This window comes from Lissotriton vulgaris, chromosome 8 (assembly GCF_964263255.1).
Source record: "Lissotriton vulgaris chromosome 8, aLisVul1.2, whole genome shotgun sequence".
NCBI classification, from domain to species: domain Eukaryota; kingdom Metazoa; phylum Chordata; class Amphibia; order Caudata; family Salamandridae; genus Lissotriton; species Lissotriton vulgaris.
In genome coordinates this window covers 430074272-430101297 of record NC_141696.1, presented here as the reverse complement: position 1 = coordinate 430101297, position 27026 = coordinate 430074272, and the positions used below count along the sequence as shown (strand labels likewise).

The following is a 27026-nucleotide window of genomic DNA, read 5'->3' as shown; positions in this document are numbered from 1 at the left end:
AAACACGGGCTTCTCGATGGTGGCGTCAAAGACCAAAGGTTTATTACTGCAGGGACACAGAAGTCACAGAATCTACACACGGGCAGAAACTAGGAGCCTGTTCGATTTGTACAAAGTGGGTTGCTCCTTATATACGGTTTTTTATGCTAGGGGCAAATTCTTTACATGTAATACATTCCCAAAACCTTCGTGTTTAAAACAATAAATATTTGGTGTTACACAGGAACCGTCGATAATATCTGAGGCCAAACATTGCGAAGAGAGGGGTTCCCACTAGTTTGTCACAATTCCCTGTCAATGTTGCATTCAGGACCCGGACCGCCTCATCGTAAAGTTCGTTACCTCCCCCTAATAAAGATTCAGAAAGAAAGAAACAGAGCCAGGTGTGGGAGATAGAAAAGTGGGATAAGGGATGTTTGTGGGTTGTAAATGGGCAAGGCTACCGGCTTCGGCCGCCTAATCATGATCGGGTACAATGGACATGAAGACCAGTTTGGCAGGGCTGGCCTCGGGCAGAGGAGGCAGCCTTTGTCGAGTCATGCAGCTACAGCGTGATCTGGTTTAAGGTGCACGTGTCATGTAAGAGGTGAATCTCCGGCTAAGGCTACGTGTCCTTAATCAAAGTGGAGTGAATGAAGTGATCAGAGGCTATTGCATATGTGAGGGCAAGGAAACACAAAATGGCGACCATGATCTAAGATGGATGCCGTGGGTATATCAGAAATATGTCAATGGAAGGAGTGCTCTTGCTCGTAGCGTAGCGAAAACACTAGAATATACTAAATGGATCATTCGCGGTTCACTGATACCAATATTAGGTATTTCCGACAAACTTAAAAACACGGGTTCAAGTCGTCACAGAACCGTCACGGAACCTCAGTTAGGGAAATGTAGGTTTTGAAGAGATACGAAGACAGAAACAGGAATTGTCTTCAAGATGGATCCTGCAACCATGGAGTACACTGCAGTGAGTTGTTGCTTAAAAAGGATGGCCAATATCTCTTTCCTGAAGTGGTGGATCAGTGGAGCCTGCTTTATCTGGATTGGGATGGAGAGCCAGACCCAAGGGCTATAAGCCCTAGCAATGCACTTTGTATGGGTCCAGAGAGAACTCCTAAGTTGAACTTTCCTAACGGCGTAGATTTCCAAGATGCATCTGTTAGTGAAGATTTAGACAATACCAATTCCCTATCAGGCATCTTAATGACCACGAGTGAATTTATTTTTTAAAGGAAAGATCTGGGAATAGTGGTTTCCATCCAGTGTTGCTTCCCAATTGTGAAATTCGCACATGTATAGGAGACCTAAGGTTTTTACCAATAGGGCCTTCTCATAAATCTTCACTTTCCTAGACCATTTTTGCCCACTTTTGCAGCCATGTTCATCTCAGTTCGTCCTCAGTGCTTTAATCTGTCTAGGCTTTATCTGGAAATATGTGCCTGCGAGAAAACCTGACAAACGTATGTTTGTTAAAGTGGAAGTTAATAGTGCATCTGGAATGAATACTGTCTTTGGTACAAAACTATATTTAACTGAGGAAACATGAGAACTTCGTGGCTTGCTTTGCTCAGACAAGCCCCCCTGTATATCATTATAACCCTGTCACAAGACTGGTGGTTAAGCTGCCCTTAACTTATCCATCAATTGATATACCCTTTTGGTTACAAGTGTTGTAGAAAGTATTTGGGCGTTCTGACTTTTGAACTGAAGTTTTTCAATTATGCTGCTGCAAGAATGACCTCTTGATGCAATTAAGTATATTCATTGAGGACCCAGCACAAACCAAAAACTTGTCCTTTGGCTTTGCTGCGCTGGGTACATTCTGTCAGTCAAACTGACTTTTTTAGGTCTCGGCTGGCGAAAGCAATGCGCATGCGCTGCTCTCGTCATACGAGAGCTTCTTGGAATCAATACAGATTCCAAAGCTCTCGGAGGCGGAGTTGAAGCCCCGCCCATCTTTTTCATTGGTTCGCGACACCTTGCATGCAAAACGCTGGCTTGTCATTGTAAAGGAGGCTTTTTAGTCCCTCCTTGTTGCCGCCTTGTCTCCTTTAAGCCCCGCCAACCGGGATTGGATCATTTACTCGCGGAGGGACACGGGCTCCTTCAATTGCTCGGTAAGCACTATATTTTACATTTGTTATTTTGTCAGTTACATGCGCGGTCCTCTTTCAATTTCGGGACTGCGACTCAGGTATTTCTTATACCCAACCTCTCTACAGATTTGACAATTTCAGAACCATGTAAATGGCTGTAATCCGCGCTCTGTGTTTCATTGTGAAGTACTTGGAAATGTACAAACACTGCAGGTAAATGTGTTTCACTTTATGTACTTATTTTACAAATGCCTCGGACTTTACAAAAAAATAAACATGTATTCCGGGCATTACTATACTGAAAGCGCGATACGACCATTTAGAGTCCGTTTTGACTGAGCAGAAGGATGTCTCAGTCCAGCATCCTGCAGACGTAAAACAACATAGGCTTATCTGCCGCTTTACTATGCGTATCACAGCATCAAACTAAAGAGACCAGCAGGTACTCCTGTAACTCGTTGGCCGGGCTGCTTAACTCAGCTCCCCCGCCCTAGTGCTCCGTTGCAGTGTTGGTGGAGGAAATTCTGTACATGGGGAGATCCTGTACATTACTGAGAACTCAGGGTATATAGTTGAGGTTACAGGATGCAGAGTGGATTAGCTAGTCTGCACCAGACCGATGCAAGATTAATTAAACTCATTCCATACCTTGTTGTCGAGGCTCAGCTCGCCCCTGGGCCGCCGCTGTGCACTCAGCAAAAAGAGCGGCCATATTAGGTGTGGGCAAATCTGGTGATTTAACAAGGCTTTTAAAGAGACTGACCACTCAATACATTTTTTTTTGTGTACGGTAGACACAGGGTTTAGTCCCTTTTCTTTGTCTATGTAACAGAGGGAAATCTAAATTGGCAGCCTCACGGAATTTAAATCAGTAACGAATTCGGTAGAGCGCTGTCGTTTTCTGTGGCACTGCATGTAAATGTGTTTCACTTTATGTATTTATTTTTACTAATGCCTCGGACTTTGCAACAAAAAAAAAGTATTCTGGGCATTACTATACTGAAAGCGCGGTAAGACCAATTATGTAGGTATGTATATCCTCGTTCATAGACTACATACTAACCCATAGAATTGAGACATGCGGAAAGGGCGGATAGGACAGATGTGCACCCTTTGTATTAAAGATATATTTCTGAAGTTCTTTGCATGTCGTACCACAAGCCACTAAAAAGTATTAATTTACATTTAAACTACAAGTTATGGTATCGTTTATTAGAGACGGCATAACATATGTCAATATCTTCCGACTACAATTAAGGAAAATAAATCTTACAGCAAAGAAGTGAGGCCGCGCCTAGTTCATGGCACACCGAAAGCGTGCAAACATTTTTTTTATGTATATCAGTTTTAAAAGTGAATTGACCGAAAATGTGTTCATTTTTTCCTTACGTTTTAAACGTATGTGTAACAAGTGCAACTGTATAAGACCTACACGAGAATCATGAGAGTGTTGTTCGGGCGCTTTTCGCAAAATAATTATTTTACAGCTGCATCAGTAATATCTTATTTTTTTGCATAACAAATGGATATAACGCCTGCTGCAAACAAGAAACGCTCCGCAGGAAATAACCCTACACCCCATGCGCAAGCCCTACCCTAGAAATTAAGACTGGAAATAAATTACAAATTACAGCCCGCCCGGCTGTACCAGAGCAAGAACTTAATTAACAGTAGGTACCTGATACATTCCCTGCACACTGGCTTCTCTTTTTAATTCCAGGTGTAAATCAACGAAACGTCACAGATCCCTGTCCAAAAAGTTGAAAAAATGAGGAGGGCAGTATCCCTCCGCCTAAATGTTATGGGCTGAAGTACAGAGAAAAACCAGCCTTAAAAATGCAATCGGTCTCTGCTTTCATTAAGTTAAAGCCATTTGCTTTGCTATACAATACCATTAGCAAAGCAAATGGCTTTAACTTAATCAAAAGCGAGACCTGTTTCATTTTCAATGCTTGTTTTTTTTAACTGTGGCTAGTCTTGTCTATACTTACAGCAGCCACAAGGGATGATCTCCGACACTCTTAATTAGTTTCAGTGGACTGTTTTCTTTATATCTTAGTGAATAACTCGCTGAACATTACCCTTCTTAACAAGAAGTTCTCAAGGGTATTCGTTTTGGTGTCTTTTTTTTGCCTCCCTCTTTTAAGATTTGCATTTAGGAGAGATTTTAATACAAAGAGTGTAAGTGTACTTTGCATCCTAATTCCTGTCAGGACCATAGGAAGCATTAGATCTCTGCCCTGGCCACCACCAGCAAAGTTGTGTATGATTGCCCTTAGAAAAGGACTGTTTAGAGTTGGTCCACAAGTGCTGAGCCCCTGCCATAGTTCCAGGATGTCAACAGAGGCTTAACTCGCAAGCCGTTAATGTGATCATTTACATAGGGAGTGGTTATCCAGAAAATCTGGGACCGATCCTGTTTTTGTGGACCAATGTTATACATCTCTGCTCTAAGAAGCATTCAATATGGCTCCACAGCGAGGGCTGTTAGCAGCAAAGTGTCACTTTGCTAAGTGATCCATGTACAGACCTCAACATCAAGCAAAAAATGTGTTTTTCTTTAGTTTCTGCCATTACAAATTTAGCATAACATTAGTTCATCCATTTGTGGGTCGAAAGCACCATCAATGTCAAAATTATTATTACAATTCGATTCTGCTTTTAAATAGGGAAAAACAACCAGCAAACATGTTAGAGAATTGTAATGTAACGGCTGTTTATACCTAGCTTGTTAAAATATTCCAACATATGTGTCATTCTTTTTGTTGACTGCATTATAAATCTCATGAATTATCAGTACCCATTTACACTGGGACTCCTTGGTGGTGGGAAATGGACTATGCCCAACAGGAACAGTGGTAATCCTGTCTCGTTGGTGGTTGAAGTCATGAGCTCCGAAGTGTTGAGATGAGTCAGGGCTGTGCATTCTGTTTAAGGGTAAATGAGGAGTGTTGATCTCACTAAGTAGGCTTGGAACTCCCTGTCCTATCAGCTACTGTAAGCCAATAGAGTGCTTTGAAAGCAGCGCTGATATGGTCATGCTTCCTCATTTTGGCAAGGGCAGGTTCAGGGCTTTTCACAGGTTTGAATCCACATTGGCCATCATGAAGGAGAAGCTTTGGTTTTACATAATCTCCTAGTTGTTTCATAACGTTTTTTCTATTATTTTGTTTAAAAAGGGGATGTTTGCGATGGCCTGACAATTGGCCAGTATGTTTGTGTTAGATGATTTCTTTTTTTCCAAAGGAGTAATGTGTTTGAGTGGTCCTGAAGGACTGGGTTCTTTTGGACCCAGCGGTGCCAGGGCACAACACCTGAAACCTTCGTGGGTAACCTGCTCCGGCGTACAAGTCACAGAGACACGGGACACTTCCTTCGGCGTCAAAGAGTCAAGGTTTATTTACTGCAGGGAACACAGAAGTCACAGGAAGTACATCGAGTGTAGTTCGGGGAGACTGCTTCAAATTGGTTCTGTGGATCGCTCCTTTTATACAGTTTTTACCCATAGGATAACATTGAACACAAAAGTTTACAACCCGGTTCCCACATTTAGCTCCCAGAGGGGTCGCTTTGGTCACTTTGAAACACACAAGGTCCGGAACATAAGTGCGGAAACATTTGGCGGTTCCCAACTGTAAAAACCCATCTTCCCACCATTAGCAAATTCCAATCAGCAGTAAAGTAGATCGAAATAGGAACGAAGACAGGTGCAGAGGAAGACGGAGACAGTGGGGAGATCGGAAAGGGTGTAAAAGGGGAGGTATCGAGAAACACGAGATACAGGCATCAAAGGGACGTGCCTAATGAGATGCACGGCTGAGACAATAAGCCCGTGCGGCAAGATGAGCCTCGAGCGGCGCCATCTGCCTTACAGCAGCAACCCCCTCGTCATAAAGACACTTACAAAGATCATGTGTCTTCCGCAAATATCTTGGGAGTCCCAGGGTCGCGAAGCGGACAGCGTCCGATCGCTGGCTACTTGAGGGCAAGAGACAAAATGGATGCCGTATCTAAGATGGAACCCGTGGGTATAGATGAAAAGCCCACATAACAAACGAACGGTTTAAGTTAGCACAGCGAAACTGCGCACACTTACTAAACTCGTCATTTGCGGTTCATAGATACCAGACTCGACCATATTCGTGCGAGTCGAAAACACCACTTACAATTGTCACGGAACCTCAGACGCTCCTTTTGCCCTCATGTAGGCAAGCACTAGTCAGAATCATATTCGATATTCATCAGACCATCAAGATGTCGTTGTAGCATAGCTCTGTCCAATCGAGTCCCCTTGGTAACAGATGGTTGTCTCATACACGTTGTAGCACAGAGGCCACATAAGGCAGGACCACACTGCACACAAAGGCAACACGTGAACAGGAACACTATCACAACCCCGATGATCATCAGAATCTTCCAACCCCAAGTCGATATCAGGCCCCAAAACCATCCAAGTAGTGTCCAATCCCCTACATCCACGTGTATGGATTCGGAGATCTTATGCAACTTCGAGATGGCTTGATAGACAGTAGGAGCATTATCTGGAATGAAAATGCAACAGCTCGAATGGATCACTTTACATACCCCACCGCGATCTGCTAAGACGACATCTAAAACCATACGGTTTTGTAACGTCATAAGTCTCTCCGCCTGAAGTTCTATGGTGATATTACCAAGGGCACTGGCAGTAATATTAGCTGTCGATTCTACCACTCGAGTCAACTGTCTCAGGTTCCTACTATTAACCATAGGTCCCCAAAACGGGAGGAAACCCTTGAAAAAGTCTCCTGCCTCTTGACCGGCAGTATCCTCTTCGCTAATTACGCCTCGTACAACTCTAGTCTTATGATAATCGGCATCTACAGTGAACGTCGGAGGCAACAAATTTGCAATAAAACATGAGCCCATGAAGTCTGCGGGCAACCATGTGTATGCACGATCATGACAGATGAAGTATGTACCCTTGGCAGCCAGAAACACAGGGGACGAGAATATTGGCAGAACGTAACTTTCAGTGCAAGCACTTGCTCCAAGTGGGGCGTGCGAACCACGACCCACAAGACAAAGATTACCAGTGTGGGGTACGACCCATATTGGAGGCGAGCTTTTAAGCTGCTTTTCATTAGTGAACATACTATATTCCCCTCTACTTAGGACCCTATAGGCTTGTACCTCCTCTTTAGGGATAAGAAAAGGATCATGGATCTCATCTTCCATATCCTCTATTGCCATTGATAGCAGCCTCTGATACGAAGTAGGACCAGAGTTGGGGGAACGTTGTTCTTGAGTGGGGTGGAAACCCAGTGCGCTTCGAAACATTGTTTGGAATGCTCGAGCTGACCCTTGGGAACTATACGGTAACACCAGATATGGAATTCCCTTACCCGCAGTATGTGGCATCAACCCACACACCCAACAATTAGTAGTGTTAACCACTAACTGATGCTGATGGAGGAGCTGAATAAAGGAATTGTTGCGGAATTCTACACGTCTAGCCTGCTCGTGTTCCGGTAACATATGAAAGGAATGAGGAGAAGCAGTAGAAGTAGTAGAAGTAAGGTTAGGGTAAGGAGTAGGAGTAGGGGTAGCAAGTAAGAAGTAAGACATAGTGTAATACACCCCACCCGCCAAAAATGCAGAAGCAGTCAAAAACAATACAAACAATTGGAATATAAAACATTTGGTACGACTGAGTTTCTGCAGCTTGACTCTGTACGCCTGAGCTCCTTCCAAATCATTCAGCTTCGAAAATGCCATTCCCTACGACCGTCCGCAACGTTTCTTGACGCACTCCGTTCTGTGCAGCAATAGTCAATCCCCAGGAGTTCCTAGGAACCGACGGCCTTTAACCTAGCGTCAAGACCTACTGTCCAGAAGGAAGTACGCGCGCGGCCCTACGGCCTTCAATACACAATATGTATATATTTATGCACAATTTTTCTCAGCTGTGGAAGTAAAAAGATACAAGGAAGGAAGCTTGATATATGTACAAAAAATTTCAATGATACGAATGTTCAAAGTTGATCATGGGAAACGAGGATATTGCAGTTATCAATTTCAGCAAAGCAAAAAAAATATTTTATTTGTCCTTAGTGTGAGATCGCAAAGAATATCGATGTTTCCCGGGACGTGTCTGCTCGTCGAACAAAGGATCCGTTGAAGAGACAGCGTCCTGCTGATCAGTTGGTTGATCTGGTCTTGAGTCTTTTGCTGACAAGTGTTCAACAGTGGCTTTCTGCTGTGCTGAGGGTTCTCCAACCAGCTGTGCGTCGCTGAAAGGCACAAACGCCGGCAATGTTTCTGTTTCTGTTGACGCAATGCCTTTCCTCACCCACGGGTCTGCCGGCAAAGGAATAGGGACTCGCTTACAATGGGTAGCATGTACCCAATTTTTCCGCCCCTCAAGACGAACGGCAGTCCTCGTGGCCAGGAGCACCTGGTAAGGTCCGACAAATCGGGGGTCCAGATTGTTCTTGCGTGAGAAGTTACGAGTAACCACCCAATCCCCAGGCTGGAGCTGGTGGCCTGGACCCTCCGTCTGCGTCGGCAAGGCGTCGTAAACCTGTTGATGAATTAACCTCAGTTTAGCAGTCAAGTCATGTAAGTAGTCAATCAACATCGGATACTCAAGATCAGAGAATAATCCTGGCCTAGGAACCCCCCACACATTCGCAGGACGGCCGAACACTATTTCATAGGGACTAAGCCCTATTCGGGAGTGTACAGTCGCCCTAGTTGACAGTAATGCTAGAGGCAAAGCGTCAGGCCACGAAAGTCCAGTCGTAGCCTGAATCTTCGCCAGCTTTAGTTTAAGGGTGCCATTGTACCCCTCAACTAATCCAGCTGACTGAGGATGATTGGCGCTGTGGAATTTCTGATTAATTCCAAGGCCCTTACACACACTCTTCATCACACTTCCAACAAACTCACTTCCGTTATCTGACCACACGACTCTAGGCATTCCATACCGAGGAAAGTATTCCTTCAGTAGTATTTTCGCAGTAGACAAAGCAGTATTGTCTTTGAGGGGATAGGCCTCAATCCATCGGGAGAATGCGCAAACCACAACCAGAACGTATTTCAGGTTATTGCATCGCTCCATATGGATGAAGTCCAATTGGATCACCTCAAAGGGATACGAAGGAGGAGCAAAACTGCCAGGGGGAGTTGGGGTTCCTTTGCCAGGATTGTACATTATACACACCATACAATTCTTCACCAGACGTTCAGCACATTTCGTAATGCCATCATTCTTCCACACAGCAGCCAACAACTTGCAAATACCTTTCGCGCTAATATGTGCTAACCCGTGTGCCATTGTCACAACGGCCAGCACATACGCATCAGGCAACATCCATCTTTTCTGATCTGACAAATCAATCCAGCAACCATTCACATCCAACTTTCCCGTACTTTCTTTCCACTTCGTCTTTTCAGTATCAGTGGCCTCATTCTGTATTGCTTTCACACTCTCTATAGTATCCTCACACATACTCGATTCTGTAGGCCACCTAACCGAACTCGTCACATACATTTGAGTGCTAAGGTTCCGGGCAGTCTCCTTAGCAATCTCATCTGCAAACGCATTACCACGACCCGCATCATCCGTCACTTTACGATGCGCACTACACTTAACAATCGCAACTTGTGCAGGTAAAGTCAATGCATCCAAAAGATCGTTCACAAGCTGGCCATGCTGGATTTTCGTGCCATGCGACGTCAAGAACCCACGCTCTCGCCACAATCGTCCAAAACTATGCGCTACACCGAAAGCGTACTGGCTATCGGTGTACACATTCACACGTTTCCCTTTTGATAACACACATGCTCTAGTGAGAGCAATCAGCTCTGCAGCTTGGGCAGAATTCTGATTCAATCTCGCAGTCTCAACAACAGTATTCAACGTTACAACAGCATAAGCAGTAGTCACATCGCCATTCGGCAACTTAAAACATGACCCATCCACATACAGAGTGCCATCCGGGTCTTCCAATGGGGTGTTTTTAAGGTCCACTCGACCTTTTGTTTCCTCTTCTGTCCGCAAGTAACAGTCATGTTCTGCTACTTCATCTGACTCTGCACTAATTGGTAACAAAGTTGCCGGATTTAGGACATTACAACGCTTTATCTGAATGTGGCTTGCCAAGAGCGTCAATTCGTACCCAGATAACCTTGCACTCGTCAAGTGCTGAGTTTTCGTTCGATTCAAAAGAGTATCGACTGCATGCGGAACCATCACCGTAAGCATATTATCCATGACCAATCCTGCTGATTGTCGGATGGAGACCGCAGCTGCCGCAGTTGCTCTCAAACAACTCGGCAATGCTCTAGCTACTGGGTCTAAGGTCGAGGAAAAATATGCACATGGACGTTGCTTACCACCAAAAGGTTGCGTTAAGACACTCAAAGCACAACCTTCCCTCTCGTGAACATATAACGTGAACGGCTTACTGTAATCAGGGGTACCTAACACAGGAGCCGAACACAATGAATCACGTAATTCAGAAAAACTTTTCTGACATTCTTCCGTCCATGGTAAAGGAGTTGAAACATCCTTGCACGTAAGAGCCACCAATGGTTTCGCTAGCAATGAAAAATTAGGAATCCACTGCCTGCAGTACGACGTGATACCTAGAAAGGCACGCACATCTCTCTGGGTTTGTGGCACAGCCATTCGCGCAATCGCTGCAATTCTCTCTGGGGTCAATCTCCTTCCCTCCTTTGACAATAAGTGACCTAGATAGGTTACTTCTTGACAACAATATTGGAGTTTAGAAGGTGACACCTTGTGATTTAACTCAGAGATGTTGCAGCAGCGATACCGTAGCAATTTTGCAAATGTCCTGAGTATCAGCAGCCACCAATAAGTCGTCGACGTATTGGATTAAAGCCGCACCAACCGGCAACCTAAACGCATCCAGTTGACCCTTCAAGGCTTGACTGTAAATCGATGGACTTTCACAGTAGCCCTGAGGAGCGCGTTTGAACCGGAAGCTACGTCCACCGAGAGAGAAACCGAAAAGGTCCCTGCTCTCTTCGGCGATCGGGATGCTGAAAAACGCATTTTTCAAATCAATCACCGAGAACCACGAAGCAGTAGCTGGAATTAGAGTCAGTAGCGCCGTGATGTCAGGCACAACAGGAAATTGAGGAACCACAATTTTATTTACCTCCCGTAAATCGATAACAAAACGATAAACAGGCGGTTTGGTAGGATCAGTACGTTTAAGAATGGGCAGTACAGGGCTGTTGCACACGTTTCCCCGAGTCTCCTCAATAACATCTTTCTCGATCAAATCATAGATGATCGCTAACAAAGCTCGTTCACCATCAAGGGAGATACGGTATTGGGGAATACGTGGCAATCGCACATTCGATTTCAACTGAACAACATAAGGGGAGATATCAAGTAGGCCCACGTCATTCGGACCCGTCGCCCACAAAGACGCAGGAAGAGAATTCAATTCCAGTGGAAGCTTATCGAGAGACAAATACATGGGAGAGACTACTCTCTCTCCTAACGTAAGCTTTACACCCGCAGGAGAACAATACAAAGTTGCATACAAACGTTTAAGCAAATCCAGACCCAAAAGATTCTCACCACAACCAGTGGTCAAAATCAACGGAGCTTCGAGCTCACGAGGCCCAATTTTAAGGGGCAAAGGGCGTGAAACTGGATTGCTAACGGGGGCGCCAGAGAATCCAACGGAAACATTTGTTAAGCCAGACAAAGGTGCGCCAGGGAGTTTCGAATGCATGATAGAACTTTTCGCTGCACCAGTGTCCAACAGAAAAGGCTCAACGACGCCCGATGTAGCAACTGCGACGTAAGGCCCTCTCTGATCAACCGGAACTGATACCACTCCCTCTCCTTGTCTTTGGCTGTCCTAGTAATTACTGTCGTCAGTTCCCTGATCGACGTAATAATCGTCTACATTATACTGCGCAGATCGTCCTTGCGACGATCCACGTTGATCGAAACAGTTATTAGAATTTGATGAATGGTCAGAACGGTCGTTCTGAGCACCACGACCTCTACCACGTGATGCGTGCTGTGAACCACCACGGCCCCCTTTAGATGAATTACCGCTATTACGTCCATTTAAAGCAGGACAATCAAATTTAATGTGTCCCTCCTGTCTACAATAAGCACATTGATTGTACCCTAACGAAGATCTTTGGAAAGAGGAATCATTACGCGGCTGCGATCGATTCGATTGCGTCTGCGATCTATTCTGTTGAGGCGCATTCTGATTAGAACGCGGCGGATACGCTTGTTGTAACAACACTTTAGTTTTGAGCTCTTTCGTCTTTTTATCAGCACGGTCATTCTCCTCTTTTTCTCTATTTTCGTAATATTGTGCCGTAGCCAATATCTGAGCTGAAGTAGAAACGGCCCATGCACTTTCTGAATTCTTCAATTTATTGCTCAAGTCGGGCAATAAGTTCGATACGAATTTATCCACAAACAACCTCTGTCCACCCTCAGTACCCATATCCTGTCCACTATGATCAACGAATGCTTCCTCAAACCTCGTGAAGAAGTCTGATACACTCTCATCTTTCTTCTGTTTGCAAGCTGACAACTTGTCCCAATTTACCCTCATAGCTGGCATAAGCGTTTTCATTAATGTAATGATTCGCTGGGGGAGATCAGCAATCAACTGATCGGGTTTAGTAGCAGCCACTTGTCCAGCGTCTGCCGCTGTAATGGCATTCCAATCACCACCTAATTCATTTGCGTGATCTTGGTGACGAATCTTAGCCCATACCGGTTGCGGTACGACATTGCCAAACAACATGTCGATATCGGCAAGATTCATTACCGTAGCATCTACGAGCTGCGATAATTCTTTATAATACCCTGCAGGATTTTTACGAGGATCGGGCAAAGATTGTTTCACCTGAAGCACTTCCGATCTTTTCCATGGGAGGTGTATCCACACTCTCTGGAAATGTGCCGGAACTGGCTGGGCAGCAGTATTATCAGCTGGTATCCAAACCGGCGGAACTTCACGCATAGGATATTGGCCAGACTCGTCTTGTTGCTCAATATCCTCAACGAACAATGCATGAGGAATAGGAGCGGGACGAAGAGATAGTAACCGCTCAATAGCACGTCGGACATTAGTATCGACTATCAGTCCAGTGGCGAACTGAAGTCGAAGTTCAGACAGGGCGGTCAGCACCTCGTCAGGCGCATTGGCCGCTATCTGATCATGTAAGAACTTGCACATTTCGTCAAACACATATCTCTGAGTTGGTATGTTGAACTGATTAAACGTTTCGAGGACAACACGGGGTGGATTTCTAAGAGGGTTTACCATCCAACCCATCGCCATGTTGTATAGCGCAACACGTTCTCTATTACCAGGAAGCTGGCTACGTCTCTGAGGACCATCAGAACCAGCAGACCCAAAAACAGGTCCGAGCGACTGAAAGAAGTTTGTCGCAATGGGAGAATTACGGTTACGAGTAGAGGGAGAAGAGTAAGACACAGGACTAACAAGAGAAGGAGTAGAAACAGTAGCAACAACAGGGGTTAACAACACAGGAGCAGTAGCGGGAGCAGGAGTATGTGGAAGCGGAGGAGCAGTAGGAATAGAAATAGACAAAGGAGCAGGAATAGTTGGAAGAGCGGGTGCAGGTTGAGGAACTGGTGGAGGAATAACAGGCGGAAGAACAGGTACGGCAGGGACCACAGGAGCTGCGGTACCCTGTACGTACGGAGGTGGCGACTTCAGAAGATAGGACATTAAAGAATCCTCAACTGCCTCTTCCTTCTTATCCGACTCCGTAGGCAAAGCAGGATAGCATTTATCTATGGACATACGCTGTAGCCTCTCAAACACTTCCTTATCCTTATCCTCCTTATCACGCTGAAACTGCTCAGCTTTCTTCACTATGGTAGCAACATTATCTCGCTGACTACGTTTATTCTGTCTGATTTCTTTCTGTCGGGCTTCTTTGCGCCACAACCGAAAGGCATCAAACATGGCCGGCCTAGATTTACGTTCGAACAACTTAATTTCAAGATTATCTAAGATCGACGCTTCGAAGCTACCGTGAGGTGGCCAACGGAGATCGCCGTCTTTCTTTGTATATTTTATCCAATAATCGTTAAAAGCAATCGGGCCTAGCCCATGTTTGCTATATAAGTCATAAGTAGGAGTTCCAACCGGAGGTATCGGACACGAGTCCTCCAGCAGGGAATCCGCACCACAAGGTCTAAAACAACTGAACAAAGTACTGCGACCAGGCATCTTGCACACTAGCCGAGTTTCACAAACTTCAAGGGTTACGGGATTTACCAAGTCCCAGCAAAGAACAAAACCCTCGGTTTTTGGCGGCTGCAGTCGTCAAACAATACAACAACAAAGTACGCTAGCAAAGTGTCACCGACAAAAACACTCACACAGCGTTTACAACAAAAACACTCGTTAAAGTGTTTACAACAAAAACACTCGCTAAAGTGTTTACAACAAAGAACTCTGGGAGCGACCCACAAATACTTAACTCAAAGATCAATGGCGTCCTCAGGAAGGCCCGTCAATCGTCTCGCTATACCAAGGTCTACGCCAGGCGCCAAAACAGGTCTACAGTCAGGGCAGCAGTCCGTCGCAGCCGTCAGGAGGCGGGAATCTTCGCGGGAAAAGTCTTCGGGCCACTTATTTCGACAACAGGATCGATGAAGCGGGGTGCACCTTCCCTCGGAGATTTCACACGAAGTTCCTCACGATCGTCGGGCTTGGACCGGTACCACTGATGCAGCCCAACGTTGGGCGCCAACTGAAGGACTGGGTTCTTTTGGACCCAGCGGTGCCAGGGCACAACACCTGAAACCTTCGTGGGTAACCTGCTCCGGCGTACAAGTCACAGAGACACGGGACACTTCCTTCGGCGTCAAAGAGTCAAGGTTTATTTACTGCAGGGAACACAGAAGTCACAGGAAGTACATCGAGTGTAGTTCGGGGAGACTGCTTCAAATTGGTTCTGTGGATCGCTCCTTTTATACAGTTTTTACCCATAGGATAACATTGAACACAAAAGTTTACAACCCGGTTCCCACATTTAGCTCCCAGAGGGGTCGCTTTGGTCACTTTGAAACACACAAGGTCCGGAACATAAGTGCGGAAACATTTGGCGGTTCCCAACTGTAAAAACCCATCTTCCCACCATTAGCAAATTCCAATCAGCAGTAAAGTAGATCGAAATAGGAACGAAGACAGGTGCAGAGGAAGACGGAGACAGTGGGGAGATCGGAAAGGGTGTAAAAGGGGAGGTATCGAGAAACACGAGATACAGGCATCAAAGGGACGTGCCTAATGAGATGCACGGCTGAGACAATAAGCCCGTGCGGCAAGATGAGCCTCGAGCGGCGCCATCTGCCTTACAGCAGCAACCCCCTCGTCATAAAGACACTTACAAAGATCATGTGTCTTCCGCAAATATCTTGGGAGTCCCAGGGTCGCGAAGCGGACAGCGTCCGATCGCTGGCTACTTGAGGGCAAGAGACAAAATGGATGCCGTATCGAAGATGGAACCCGTGGGTATAGATGAAAAGCCCACATAACAAACGAACGGTTTAAGTTAGCACAGCGAAACTGCGCACACTTACTAAACTCGTCATTTGCGGTTCATAGATACCAGACTCGACCATATTCGTGCGAGTCGAAAACACCACTTACAATTGTCACGGAACCTCAGTCCTGGAATGATTCCATGGAGGGTAGGCATTGATAATAATTGAGTCTGTCACTTAAGTTAAGAAGTCTACAGCAAGCAGCAGTTTCCAAGGATTTGAAGGAGGTGCTGTAAAAGGGAGGTGGGATAGGAGGAAGATGAAGCAACTCTGGGGATTTGATGATGGATTCCCAAATTTCGAGCTTGAAGATCTTGAAGGTGGATGCTGTGTCATTCCGATACGTTAGTTATTTTTGTAGTACCTGGGTTAGACAATGAATGGTAGATATTGAAGATTTATTTTGTTTAGATTGGGGTCTTGTGTTTCATTAGGTAAGGGGACCCTTTCTGGCTTTCAATTGCTTTGGGCTAGCTTCACATGCATCTCGCAACCTGGGGTTACAACGCAAAATCTGATGTTACAAGTGTAGGAAATTGGGTGTTTGGTTAAGGAGGTTGAAACCCTACTCGAGCATCAACCACAGTTCATTTCTGGGTGAAGTCACAAGAAAACCCCAAATTAACCTGGGGTAGCTTGTCACAAAGCTGTCAGGCTTAACTCGGACGAAATGTGTAAAGTATTTATGCAGGACTTCAATCAGTAATAAAATGAAACAGAATACAAGAAAAACCCTACGCCAATTTAGAAGCATAGAGTGACAATTAACAAATTATTTAAGACCAAAACAACAAAAATTCAACCAGTAGAACCGGAGATAAACAATTTTAAAGATTTAGTGAGAATAGTGCCTAAACGCACCACAGTGCCAATTGTGGTTATCTGGTTGCGCTGACCCGGGACAAAGTCACAAGTTCAGGCGACTGCAATGGAGTCTGGACCGGATGTAGGTACCAAGTTTGGCCCCTGCTGAGCAAAGTACCTTAAATCCGGGTTGTAGAGCATTGCGAGATCCCACTTTGAGGATGCTTCATGCAGCAGCGGTTCAGCTGAGCTGGGATGCGAGGTCCTGCGCCGAGGATGTGTCATACAGAGTTGGTTCTAAGGAGTTGCAGGGCTGCGATGTGAAGGCCTAGTTCAAGCAGGAATTGCGCAGAGGCGGTTCCGATGAGCTGCAGGGTCCTGCGTTGTACATACGTTGCACATCAGCTGTTCTATTGTAGGGCTTCCAGGTGATGCGTCGCTCTGAATCGGTTCTGCTTGAACCACAAGTAGACTGTCAGAGCATCTTCAGTCCCACTTCCAAGGGTCCAGGACTGGGGTGGCACCAGTTGGCGGGGCAAGATTTACAGCAGACAGAGTCAAGGTGCTAGATTCAAGGTGGCTGGAGCCTTTTCTGTCCCTGAGGCTCCGAGCAGACGGCCAACCAGCTACTGCTTGGAGTCCCTCCGATGGTCCTGGGTTCAAGATGAAGGTCCAGTCCTTCTCACTCGGGCGGAAAGGTAGCAGTCCTTCTTGCAGAGCAGTACAGTTGTTGTTCTGAGTCTTCCACAGGTCCAGAGGTGTTCTGAAGAGTTAGTCTGAGGGTCCAATATTTATACCTGGTGCCCACTTTGAAGTAGGAGAAGTGTTGTAAATGGCATTGTGCCATTTCCCTTTTTCTGTTTTCCTCCTTTTTCTTTATAGAACGTTCATAGCCTATGAGGATCATTTAGAAAGTTGTGTGAGGTGGTTAAAAAGTTCTTGAAGAGAGAGAAGGCTGGGTCTTAATGGGAAGGCTAAAATGGGTGAGGAGCTTGTCAAGAGATAGGAGGCACATTGTATTCTACAAATAAAGTTTTTGTTACACTATCTGGCTCAAAGACTTCTCTACATATTTGGCAATGAGGAGCAAATGCTGTGTGGGGGACAGCCTGTGCCTTCACCCTTGACCATATTCTCTCTCGACTAAAGTTTTCTTGCTGATTGCTCTGCTTGTGCAGCCATCGGAACTTTGTGAGTAAAGGCCCACTGGCATGACTTCACTACTCAGCTACCTGGTGGTTTTCATTGATCGTGGAAGGGCTTGTTTATACTTGATATACTGGAAGTCATCTGAGTCTTATGAGGAAAGGCAAACTGGTGTGTAGTCACAGCTCAGCTCCCTGACAGTTTTTCTGGATCGTGGAAGGGCAGTGACTGTATTCCTTCCATTGGAGACTAGCCCAGTCAGATCGCAGAGGGTGTGCTCTTGAAGTTTTCACGCCTCTCAGTGTGAGGTGTGGACGGGAGGTATAGTCTTGCACGTCTGTACAAGAATCTAGCGGTGCTCGACTAAGTGAGCTTACGAATGGTAGGAAGCACCTGGAATTTTCACGCCTCTCTGTGTGGAGTATTGATGGGAGGTGGGGTCCCTGAACATCCTACAAAGTAATAATATCCGTACCATTGCTGCTACGCCTTCTCTGCCCGCACGCAGGTTGATATAAGATAGGCATGCTCCTATTCTACCTTAACAATGGCAGCAGGAGCCTGCATGCCTCTCTACGCTACAAACTGCCAGGCCTTGCCATATTTAATATCGAATTGAGCAGAGAAAGGGGTGTAATAATGAAATAAACCCGATTCTTGCCAGGCATGTGGTAAAGTAGGAGCAGCACAAGGAGATTACATGATCTTCGCCGTTGCTGTGTCATTCCGATACATTTGTTATTTTTGCAGTACCTGGGTTAGACAATGAATGGTAGATATTGAAGATTTATTTTGTTTTGATTGGTGTCTTGTGTATCATTAGATAAGGGGACTCTTTCTGGCTTTCATTTGCTTTGTGCTAGCTTCACATGCATCTCGCAACCTGGTGGTGGTTATGTGCAACCACGCCTGACTTACTATTCAGATCCCAGATTTTTATTTCCTTAATACTGGAATAACCATATTCCTCCATGTACCTTCCTACTCTAATTTTGTGACTATGTTCTTTTGTAACCAACTTATTGCAATTCTATATTTGTAAAATATTTCAAATTATCAAAGCAGAAATAGCCTTTCAATTTCCCATTATCCTCTCATCAATACTTCATCTGTGTAGGCAGATTGCATATTCCGACTATACAGTACATACTGTACATTACTTGTAGTAACGTAGCACCAATTTACTAGGGACTTGCAAGTAAATTAAATATCCAAATTGGTTGTAAGACAATTTCTCTTAAGTCAAAGGGTGAGAGAACAAGCAGTGGTAAAGTGACCAAAGGCCAACAAAAAAAAGTCAGCATAAAGAAAGGAGGCAGGCAAAAGGATTGGGGGAAAACCACCCTAAGGCTGACCGATCTAATACACATCCATTATGTAACTCTGCTATGCAACTTTACTCCTTCATCTCATCCCCCACCACTTCTGCTAGTTCCTAGCTTGTTTAAAATTAGAATATTCACCAACATCTCCTGTTGCGAGTGGCTTAGGCTACTACAAAATGAGTTGATTATTTAACACTAGAAATAAGTAATACTCTTGATGTTTTTAGAAAGCTTTCTAATCAGTTGATTATCTATATAGCCTCCACTACTATGTATATGTTAGTTCATTACAAGAAGTTGACACTGAAAACCTTGAATGAACAGAATGCGTGCTAGGTATGCAGTTGTTCCTGTGCATAAGCCGTAGAATGGATGTGATATATGGTGCTAACTTTGTTTCTGAGATATGCATCTTCTCACAGATTCCTCACTTATGAATATCCCTTTAGACACCAGATTGTCTCGTAAACATTTTCTCCAACAGAAGCTCTCCAGTTTAGACAATTGGTACTGTAATTTGTGAATGGATTAAGAGAGTCTATATCGATGCGCTCAAGTAACTTTGATTTATCCAGTTCTTTATGTAAATTTGTAACTGGCATCCACTATCAGAATGCCTGTTTCTGCTGACCAGACAGTAGCTTTGTGGGGTTTAACTGTGGGTTGCACTCTCTCGTGGTGCCTGATAGTAGTTGCATAAGGGTAAGTTAACAGATAAAGTTGAATCTTCCATGCTCATCGAGAGACGGAGGCGAAATGGGCTTCCACCAATGTCTGTAGGGGGATAAACTTCCTTTTGACTCTGTCTACATAAAATGATGTCTGCTCCATAATGTAGAGGCATTTCTCGGGTTCTCAGAAGCACCTGCAAGATTGTGGATTCCCAGCATTGCTCTTTCTTTACCCCAAGACACAGGAGAGAAAAATTTCTCAGTGGGCACCGTAAACTGGCTTCTTCCTTCTGCAACCAAATGTTGCAGCAGATTCAAATCAAATCAAATCAGGTGTTTGTTAAGCGTGACTACTCACCCGTAAGGGTCTCAAGGCGCTGTGGGGTTGGAGAGGGGGGAGTTCACAGGTTTCAGTCCATCAAGGAGAGGGTCTGTCGAAGAGCCAGGATTTGAGGTTTCTTGCGAAGATGGGGAGCAATGTTATCTGTCTGAGGTGGAGCGGAAGGTTATTCCAGGCTCTGGCCACGCTGAAGGAGAAGGAGAAGGAGCGGCCTCCCGATCTGGTCTTTCTGGTGCGGGTGAGGTTTTTGTTTATTTCGGCATAGAGTGCATTGCCGTAGTCGAGCCTGCTGGTGACCAGGGCGTGAGTGACGGTCTTTCTGTGTTCCAGAGTGATCCATTTGAAGGTCTTACTTAGGAGGCGGAGGGTGTGAAAGCGATTGATGTGGCCTCCTCATCAGAAGCACTCACGGCCGGCTGCTGTTGACAAGGGTGTCACATCAAGGTGTCTAGAATCTGTGCTGCAGCTCTTGTGTGTGCTGCTCTTGGGCCCATTGCTTCCTCCTCCACTCTTACCCCCTGGGCGGGAATGGGTCCGAGAGTCCTGCAACAAATGCAATTGCATCATTGACGAGATTGTCAGTTGGCGGTTGCACCAGTTAAATGGCATCCTGGTTTCCCTGTGAGCATGAAGAGGCTATGATCAATGCAAGTCAGAGCCCCTGTACTCCCCTGGGTGTCTAGTTTTTTTTTTTTTTGTTTTTTTTTTAAAGAAATGTTTGGGTTTGCTAGATTTCAGTCTTTAGCGGCCAAGCCCAGGCCAGAATTCACATCTCCCCTTTAATTATTATTATATATATTTTTTTTTAAGCCAAAAAAGATTTGGTTTTAAGTGGAAAAATCTGATCTGTCCGTTTTGAGGCCTTTCCTGTTGCAGGTACTATTTTTGTCTGGACACGTGTGGAATTGCTGGGGGTAGAACATCTGTGGATCTCCCAGATGCTGGAACTGTCTCTCGCAGAAATGTGGGAAAAATGCATATGTTTGTCAAAATTTGAGGTTTGCAGGGCTTATCGGGGATGAAAAAAAAAAGTTTTACATGCACACAAGTCTCACTATCCCTGGCCTCCCCTGCATATCTAGTTTTCAGAGATGTCTGGGTTCAGTGGGTTTGTTTAAGACAGGGCTCAAATTCTGCAGCTAGCCACATCAGTTAAAAAAAAAAGAGGCTCAGTTTCGACTGGAGAAATTCAGTGTCTAGTGGTCGCATTTTGGGGTGCTACGTGTCGCAACCACTAGGCCCAGCCATAGAGGCTTGGTACCATTTTTATAGGGAGGCACATCTGAATACAGAATAGTAGAACATTTTGTTATTTCCAATTGGATTTCTCTGCAGTTCTAGCTTTCAAGTGTAAGCCGGTGTGCAAGAAAGAAGACATTTTTAATCACATGATAGCATTTGTTACCCCAAATTCGGAGATGTATAAATAACCAGTGTTCCTAAACTTAGTATCTTGCGCATATATTTCAGAAATACGTTTCCTTCATGTTTAATTCATCATATCTAACATATTAATTGGTGTATGGCCAAATTCACAATGAAAAAAACCTTATAGGCTGCAGCTCAGTTGCTGGCTCTGGGTATCGCATGTTTTTGGAGAACTACAAACCCTATGTGTCTCCATGACTAGAAAGGTCTAGCAGACATAACAGTATATTGCTTTTGTAATTTAGTCATAGTAACAAACAATTACAGATGAAAAAGTTACCAAGGGCTATTTTCTCGCTTATTTTAATTTTTTTGTTCCAACAATTGGTTTTCTTCTGGAAAACCTTGAGGGAGCAACACAAATGGTGCCTTCTTGAATTCAGAATATTTTTCAGGAATGTATAGTGTTCAGCGATCACCCAATGGTTTCATGCCTGTTTCCACCATAACCTGCAACAAGGTTTAAATCACAAAAGTTAAAATAATTGACAGCCTCTTAGAAAAGCACAACAAAAACTTTAAAAACGTGTTTGTTTTTTTGTTGCTACAAGTTGTTTGTTCCTGAAAGTTAGGAAGATGGTGATCCTAGCACAGCAAAGCTTTAGTTGATGTAATTTTTCCCCAAAAAATATGATTCACGTTATCATAAATTTATGGATTAAGATGTTTGAGGAGAAATCATATTATCGAAATTACATGCACACTAGGTCACTGGAGACATTACCTTGTGGTCCTTTACGCATCTTTAGTGCAGAATATGCATGAAACATTTACCCAACGAGGTAGCACTTACTAATTGACTAGATGAAAGTACTCCAGCTGGGTAGATAATTTCTGCAAAACTAGGGACTCATCTGGCAAAAAATGAGGTTCCATAAACAAACAAATGAACCAAATCCCACTGCCTGAACTTGTTTCTTGATTAGAGCATAGCGTCTAGATAAGAAAAGGAGAGAGGGGAATGGGTCACTTCAACCCCACAGAACAAAAACAGTGTACATAGAGGGTTCTTGAGTATAACTAGACGATAAATAGTTGTTAATTTTATTTAGCTGTAAATTCATAATTCATAAAAATAATACATAGTCATATCAAAATTGCATAAAATAGTTCATAAGTAGTCCGAAAATGGATACAAAACTACAAATATATACAAACCGCTACCTAGACTTTTATCACACAGACGAGTGAAGCATGAATATTATACACAGAAACCTCACTAACCATAAATTCTGTTCAGGACTGCATTCATGCATACACTAATTCAAGCACATAAACCCAACCCAACCAAGACAAGACTGGTCAGCACCTCACATACCAGTCTAGTAAAGAAATGCGCCGACGCACGTTTCGGTGGAAGACCCGGATACAAGGGTCTCACTTTCTTCGGGGCACTCATGTGTTGGAGTGAGTATGCACCAGACGCCTGGGAAGTCTGAGTGGTGCTAGAATTCCAGCTCAAAAGAATTGAACACAAGGTATCACGTGGTTCCAACGTCCAGCTGGGAACCTATAGTCCTTAGAGGGATGTACAAGCAACTTCCGGATCCAAGGCACAATAGAGAAAATAAGGTCTCGAGTAGTCTGAGCAGTATTGGAAGAAGAGAACAATTTGTGGTAGGCAAATACCAAATATGGCGATGTCATCAAACCGAAATTAAAGCCGGAAAGGGATAGAGTCTGAGCCGGTAGAATACATGGTTCGCGTGGCGGATCCTGATACCTAGGTCTCCATACTCTCGACAAAGCAGAATATTCGGATGTGGACAGAAAAATGAGGTTCCAGTCTGGCCCTTGTGTGCATTTTACAGAAATTAAACCTCAGTGGGAAACACAAATATAAACAGCAGGTGTACCAGTTGAAGCTCCACTTCAGTAAAGCACAAGCGTTCATAGCTTCTTGGACTTGACGAAGGCAAATCAAATGTGTTTCCTCTCGTATTCCATTTTAGAAAGCAATCTCAAATCCCTAATAGAGGTGAATGCATCGTTGATCTAATTTAGCGCACTCTAATCTGTAGTGTCTGTGACAAATGGTGTATTTCTTTTTGTCTCCTGGTGAGAGTTCATGGTTCTCCCTTTAGAAACAACCTAAGAATGCAAATTTCCAAAATCCATAGTGCCACTCACACACACACTCATAGACACACACAGGCACTCACACACCCACTCACACACTCCTAGCACCACACAGAAACATACTCACAGGCCCACAAAGCACTCGCACACCCACTAAGACCCACACAGGCCCTCACACACCCACTCACAGACCTACACCCACTCACAGACCTACACCCACTCACAGACCTACACCCACTCACAGACCTACACCCACTCACATGCCCACACACACACCCAACTCACAGACCCACACACACCCACAAACCCACACACTCACTCACAAACCCACACACTCACTCAAACCCACACACTCAAACCCACTAACAGACCCACACATGCACTCAAACACACTAGCAGATCCATAGCACCACTCAGACCCACACAGCCACTCATACCCACACAGCCACTCATACCCACACAGCCACTCAGACCCACACAGCCACTCAGACCCACACAGCCACTCAGACCCACACAGCCACTCAGACCCACACAGCCACTCAGACCCACACAGCCACTCAGACCCACACAGCCACTCAGACCCACACAGCCACTTAGACCCACACAGCCACTTAGACCCACACAGCCACACAGCCACTCACACCCACACAGCCACTCACACCCACACAGCCACTCACACCCACACAGCCACTCACTCACAGACCCATAGTGTCAAACACTGCATGAGGTAATGTAATGGTTCAGTCTACATTGGCCACTGGCTGACTTCCCTTGTGAATGATGGCATTTTCAGATGTTGTGTACATCTGCCTGAAAATTAATGCTCTTCAGTGTCAGGGCTCCTTGGTTAGTCCTTTACTTTTTTCTTCCTTCTTGTTCCCCTTTCGTTTCTTTGCTTCTTTTTCTTTTAATGTTTCGTGAGAGGACACTTCACCTCTCGAGGCATTGCTTGTCACTCATTTCATCTGCAGTGAACAGATTCTCAGGTGGCAACTTTCTCTAAGCCAGAATACCAATCTGGTCTGCTGTTTTCCAAAACATTCCAAGATCGCCAACATGTTGGTTCTAAATGTGGTGGCCATGCTTCAACTTTAAAACAATGATAGGCTTTTTACAATAATAGCTTTTCGTGACGGACAGCCGCTGCTACGTTTTAATTTCTTCATTACAAGCACATGCTCCGCCATGTTTAGACGGCAGCATATTTTGTTTTCTACTAGTATCCTTATAATTCAACTTTCATATGTTGTTCAGTATTTTTTTTGTTCTGGTTTATTAAGTTTTTTTGTCAATTTACGAAATTATTACAATAACCGCAAGCATTATACAGACTATACTTCAGTCCCATTCTTACATATGGCCACACTGCTCGAACATAGAGCTATCCTCTGTTCTTCACCTCTCCTGAATGTTGATCTGATCTTGGTCTACATTGCTATAGCATGGGAGATATCAAGCCTCATGAGATATTGTTATAGATCAGTTTGTGAATGGTTAGCCATGTGTACAATTATTGTGGGCGTGTTGAACTTTATTTGTCTGTAACTGCATTGCATTGTTGAGAGCCACAGCTATGCTGTTCAGTATGGGTGTGTTTTATAGTGGTTGTGTCAGAATAAATGCACAAATGAATCTCTGAATGGAAGCGCAAGTGCAATTATGATTGACAGAGTCCACTTATGAGGACGTATTGAGTATAGTATCAAAACCCATCCGTGACCAAAAAGGCACCTTCATATGCCAGACCTACTTTCATTGCAAATACTAGGTGCCTGCTAGGAGGGGGGCCCTTACAGGTAAAGATTGGCTGCTGGCAGGGAATGTCCTATGGCTTCATTCTATGATTTTTTTGACCCCAGGCCTAATTCAGTTGTATTCTAGGAGTGCCCTTTTCTTTGTGAAATATTGTATGCTGTCCGAATTTCTTCCTTAAAACTGTTGTTCTGCGATGCAATTTTAACATTTGATAATATCGTATATTAATCTCCTCTGATGGGAGTCCTGTGAACTAACAATTTCCCGAGCTTTCACAGCATTCATGTCTGGGGTGACCTCCCATTTTAATGTCTGTTTATCTTTCCTTTGTAGGCTTGTGATTGCCCGTTGTACTGGAAAGGTCCCTTGTTTTACGGCGCAGGGGGTGAGAGGACGGGCTACATCTCTGTTCACAAGTTTGTGGCAATGTGGCGAAAGTAAGTGCAATTTTAGGAGTTTCCATCACTGAACTTACAAATGAGCGCCGCTCGCAGGCATTGCAAGCGTAGTGGACAACACCGGCTGTTTTGAAGCATGTAATTTTAATTTCCTGCCTGACTGACCTACCTAATTATTGTCAGCTATTTAAAGTAGAATTGCTTGAGGGCGAATCTGTGAATTAGATACTGGTTCGGCTCTCTAAATGAAACCTACATAGACAGCCAAGCGGCGCATTTCTTATTATCATGCAAATATTAAAAATAAAAACAATGGTAACCTATTTACAAAACTAGCCAGATTTCCACTTCCATGACGTCTAAGTAGGCTATGAAACCAAAAGAAGGCAATTTATTGCTGTGCTTTCTGAAGAGTAACTTTAGGATTAAATCTATAGATAAAAAATGGGGTCTGTACAATAAATGCTCATGAATAAAATGGAAACATATTTCCAGTTTTATAATCTTTTAAAAACACTGCCCTCGGGAATAATAATATTTTTTTATGAATATATTGTTTTTCTAACAGATACTGTTCATACAATGTACACCAAATTCTGTTCCTTATCAAGTACTTATGACATACTTAGTACTTCGACCATACTGTACAGTTCACAAACAGGGGTCTATTGTTGCAGTATATTGGATCCCGCTTACATCATATATTGTTTGTTTAATTTTTCAATTTATTCAGCAGGAGCACAGCAGGTTACAAAACGTCCAGTTGTCCTCCCTCACCTACTACATCTGATATCCCCCTGCTGCAGTGACTTCTTTCCACGTTCACCTACCTTTTCTTTGCCATCTGCTTGCTCAGCCGTGTCTTGTGTCGTGTGTTGCCTCCCGTCCCGTAATTGTTCCTATCATCGCAGCCCATTGGGGTAGGTCCTTCAAAGCTTTCTTGTCTGTTCTAAACTGACACATTCTTATTTCCTCTGCCTGCGCCCATTCCACCTGATCCTCCCCCCATAAATCTGCATTAGGTGCCCTTTGCTATTGCCATCTAATCGCAGTTCGCCTCCTTACTAGCTCCAGTCCCAGCCAGGTACATTTATTTTGCATCTTCCTGGGCAGTGGCGGCTGGTGCATTATGGCAGTGTTGCGCCCAAAAACACTATCCAGAACTCTACCTTGGGCTTTGCCTTCCCACGGGCCAGACTTTCACACTACACTCAAGCAGACTTGCAACCATACACACAAAGACATTCACACATACATTCACATTCAGTCCCCCAGCACACAGACAAACACACACTTAGACTTTCATTCACAAAAACTCACCTGAGACAAACCCTGATTTCCCACTTCTTCGGTTCTGTGCAGCATCTAGAGGCACACCCGCGTGCTTTCACCCAATCAGAAG

The 27026-nt window shown here is 44.5% G+C and overlaps 1 protein-coding gene across 1 annotated transcript in view; it reads left to right on the top strand.

Annotated features, from left to right (window-relative positions):
- The window catches only part of PPP2R3B (protein phosphatase 2 regulatory subunit B''beta), a 392957-nt gene that overhangs the window by 174240 nt on the left and 191691 nt on the right, over positions 1–27026 (top strand). The window contains exon 3 of the mRNA XM_086934207.1: positions 25560–25663. Coding sequence (XP_086790333.1) covers positions 25560–25663 — 104 coding nt within the window. The remainder of the gene's footprint in view (positions 1–25559; positions 25664–27026) is intronic.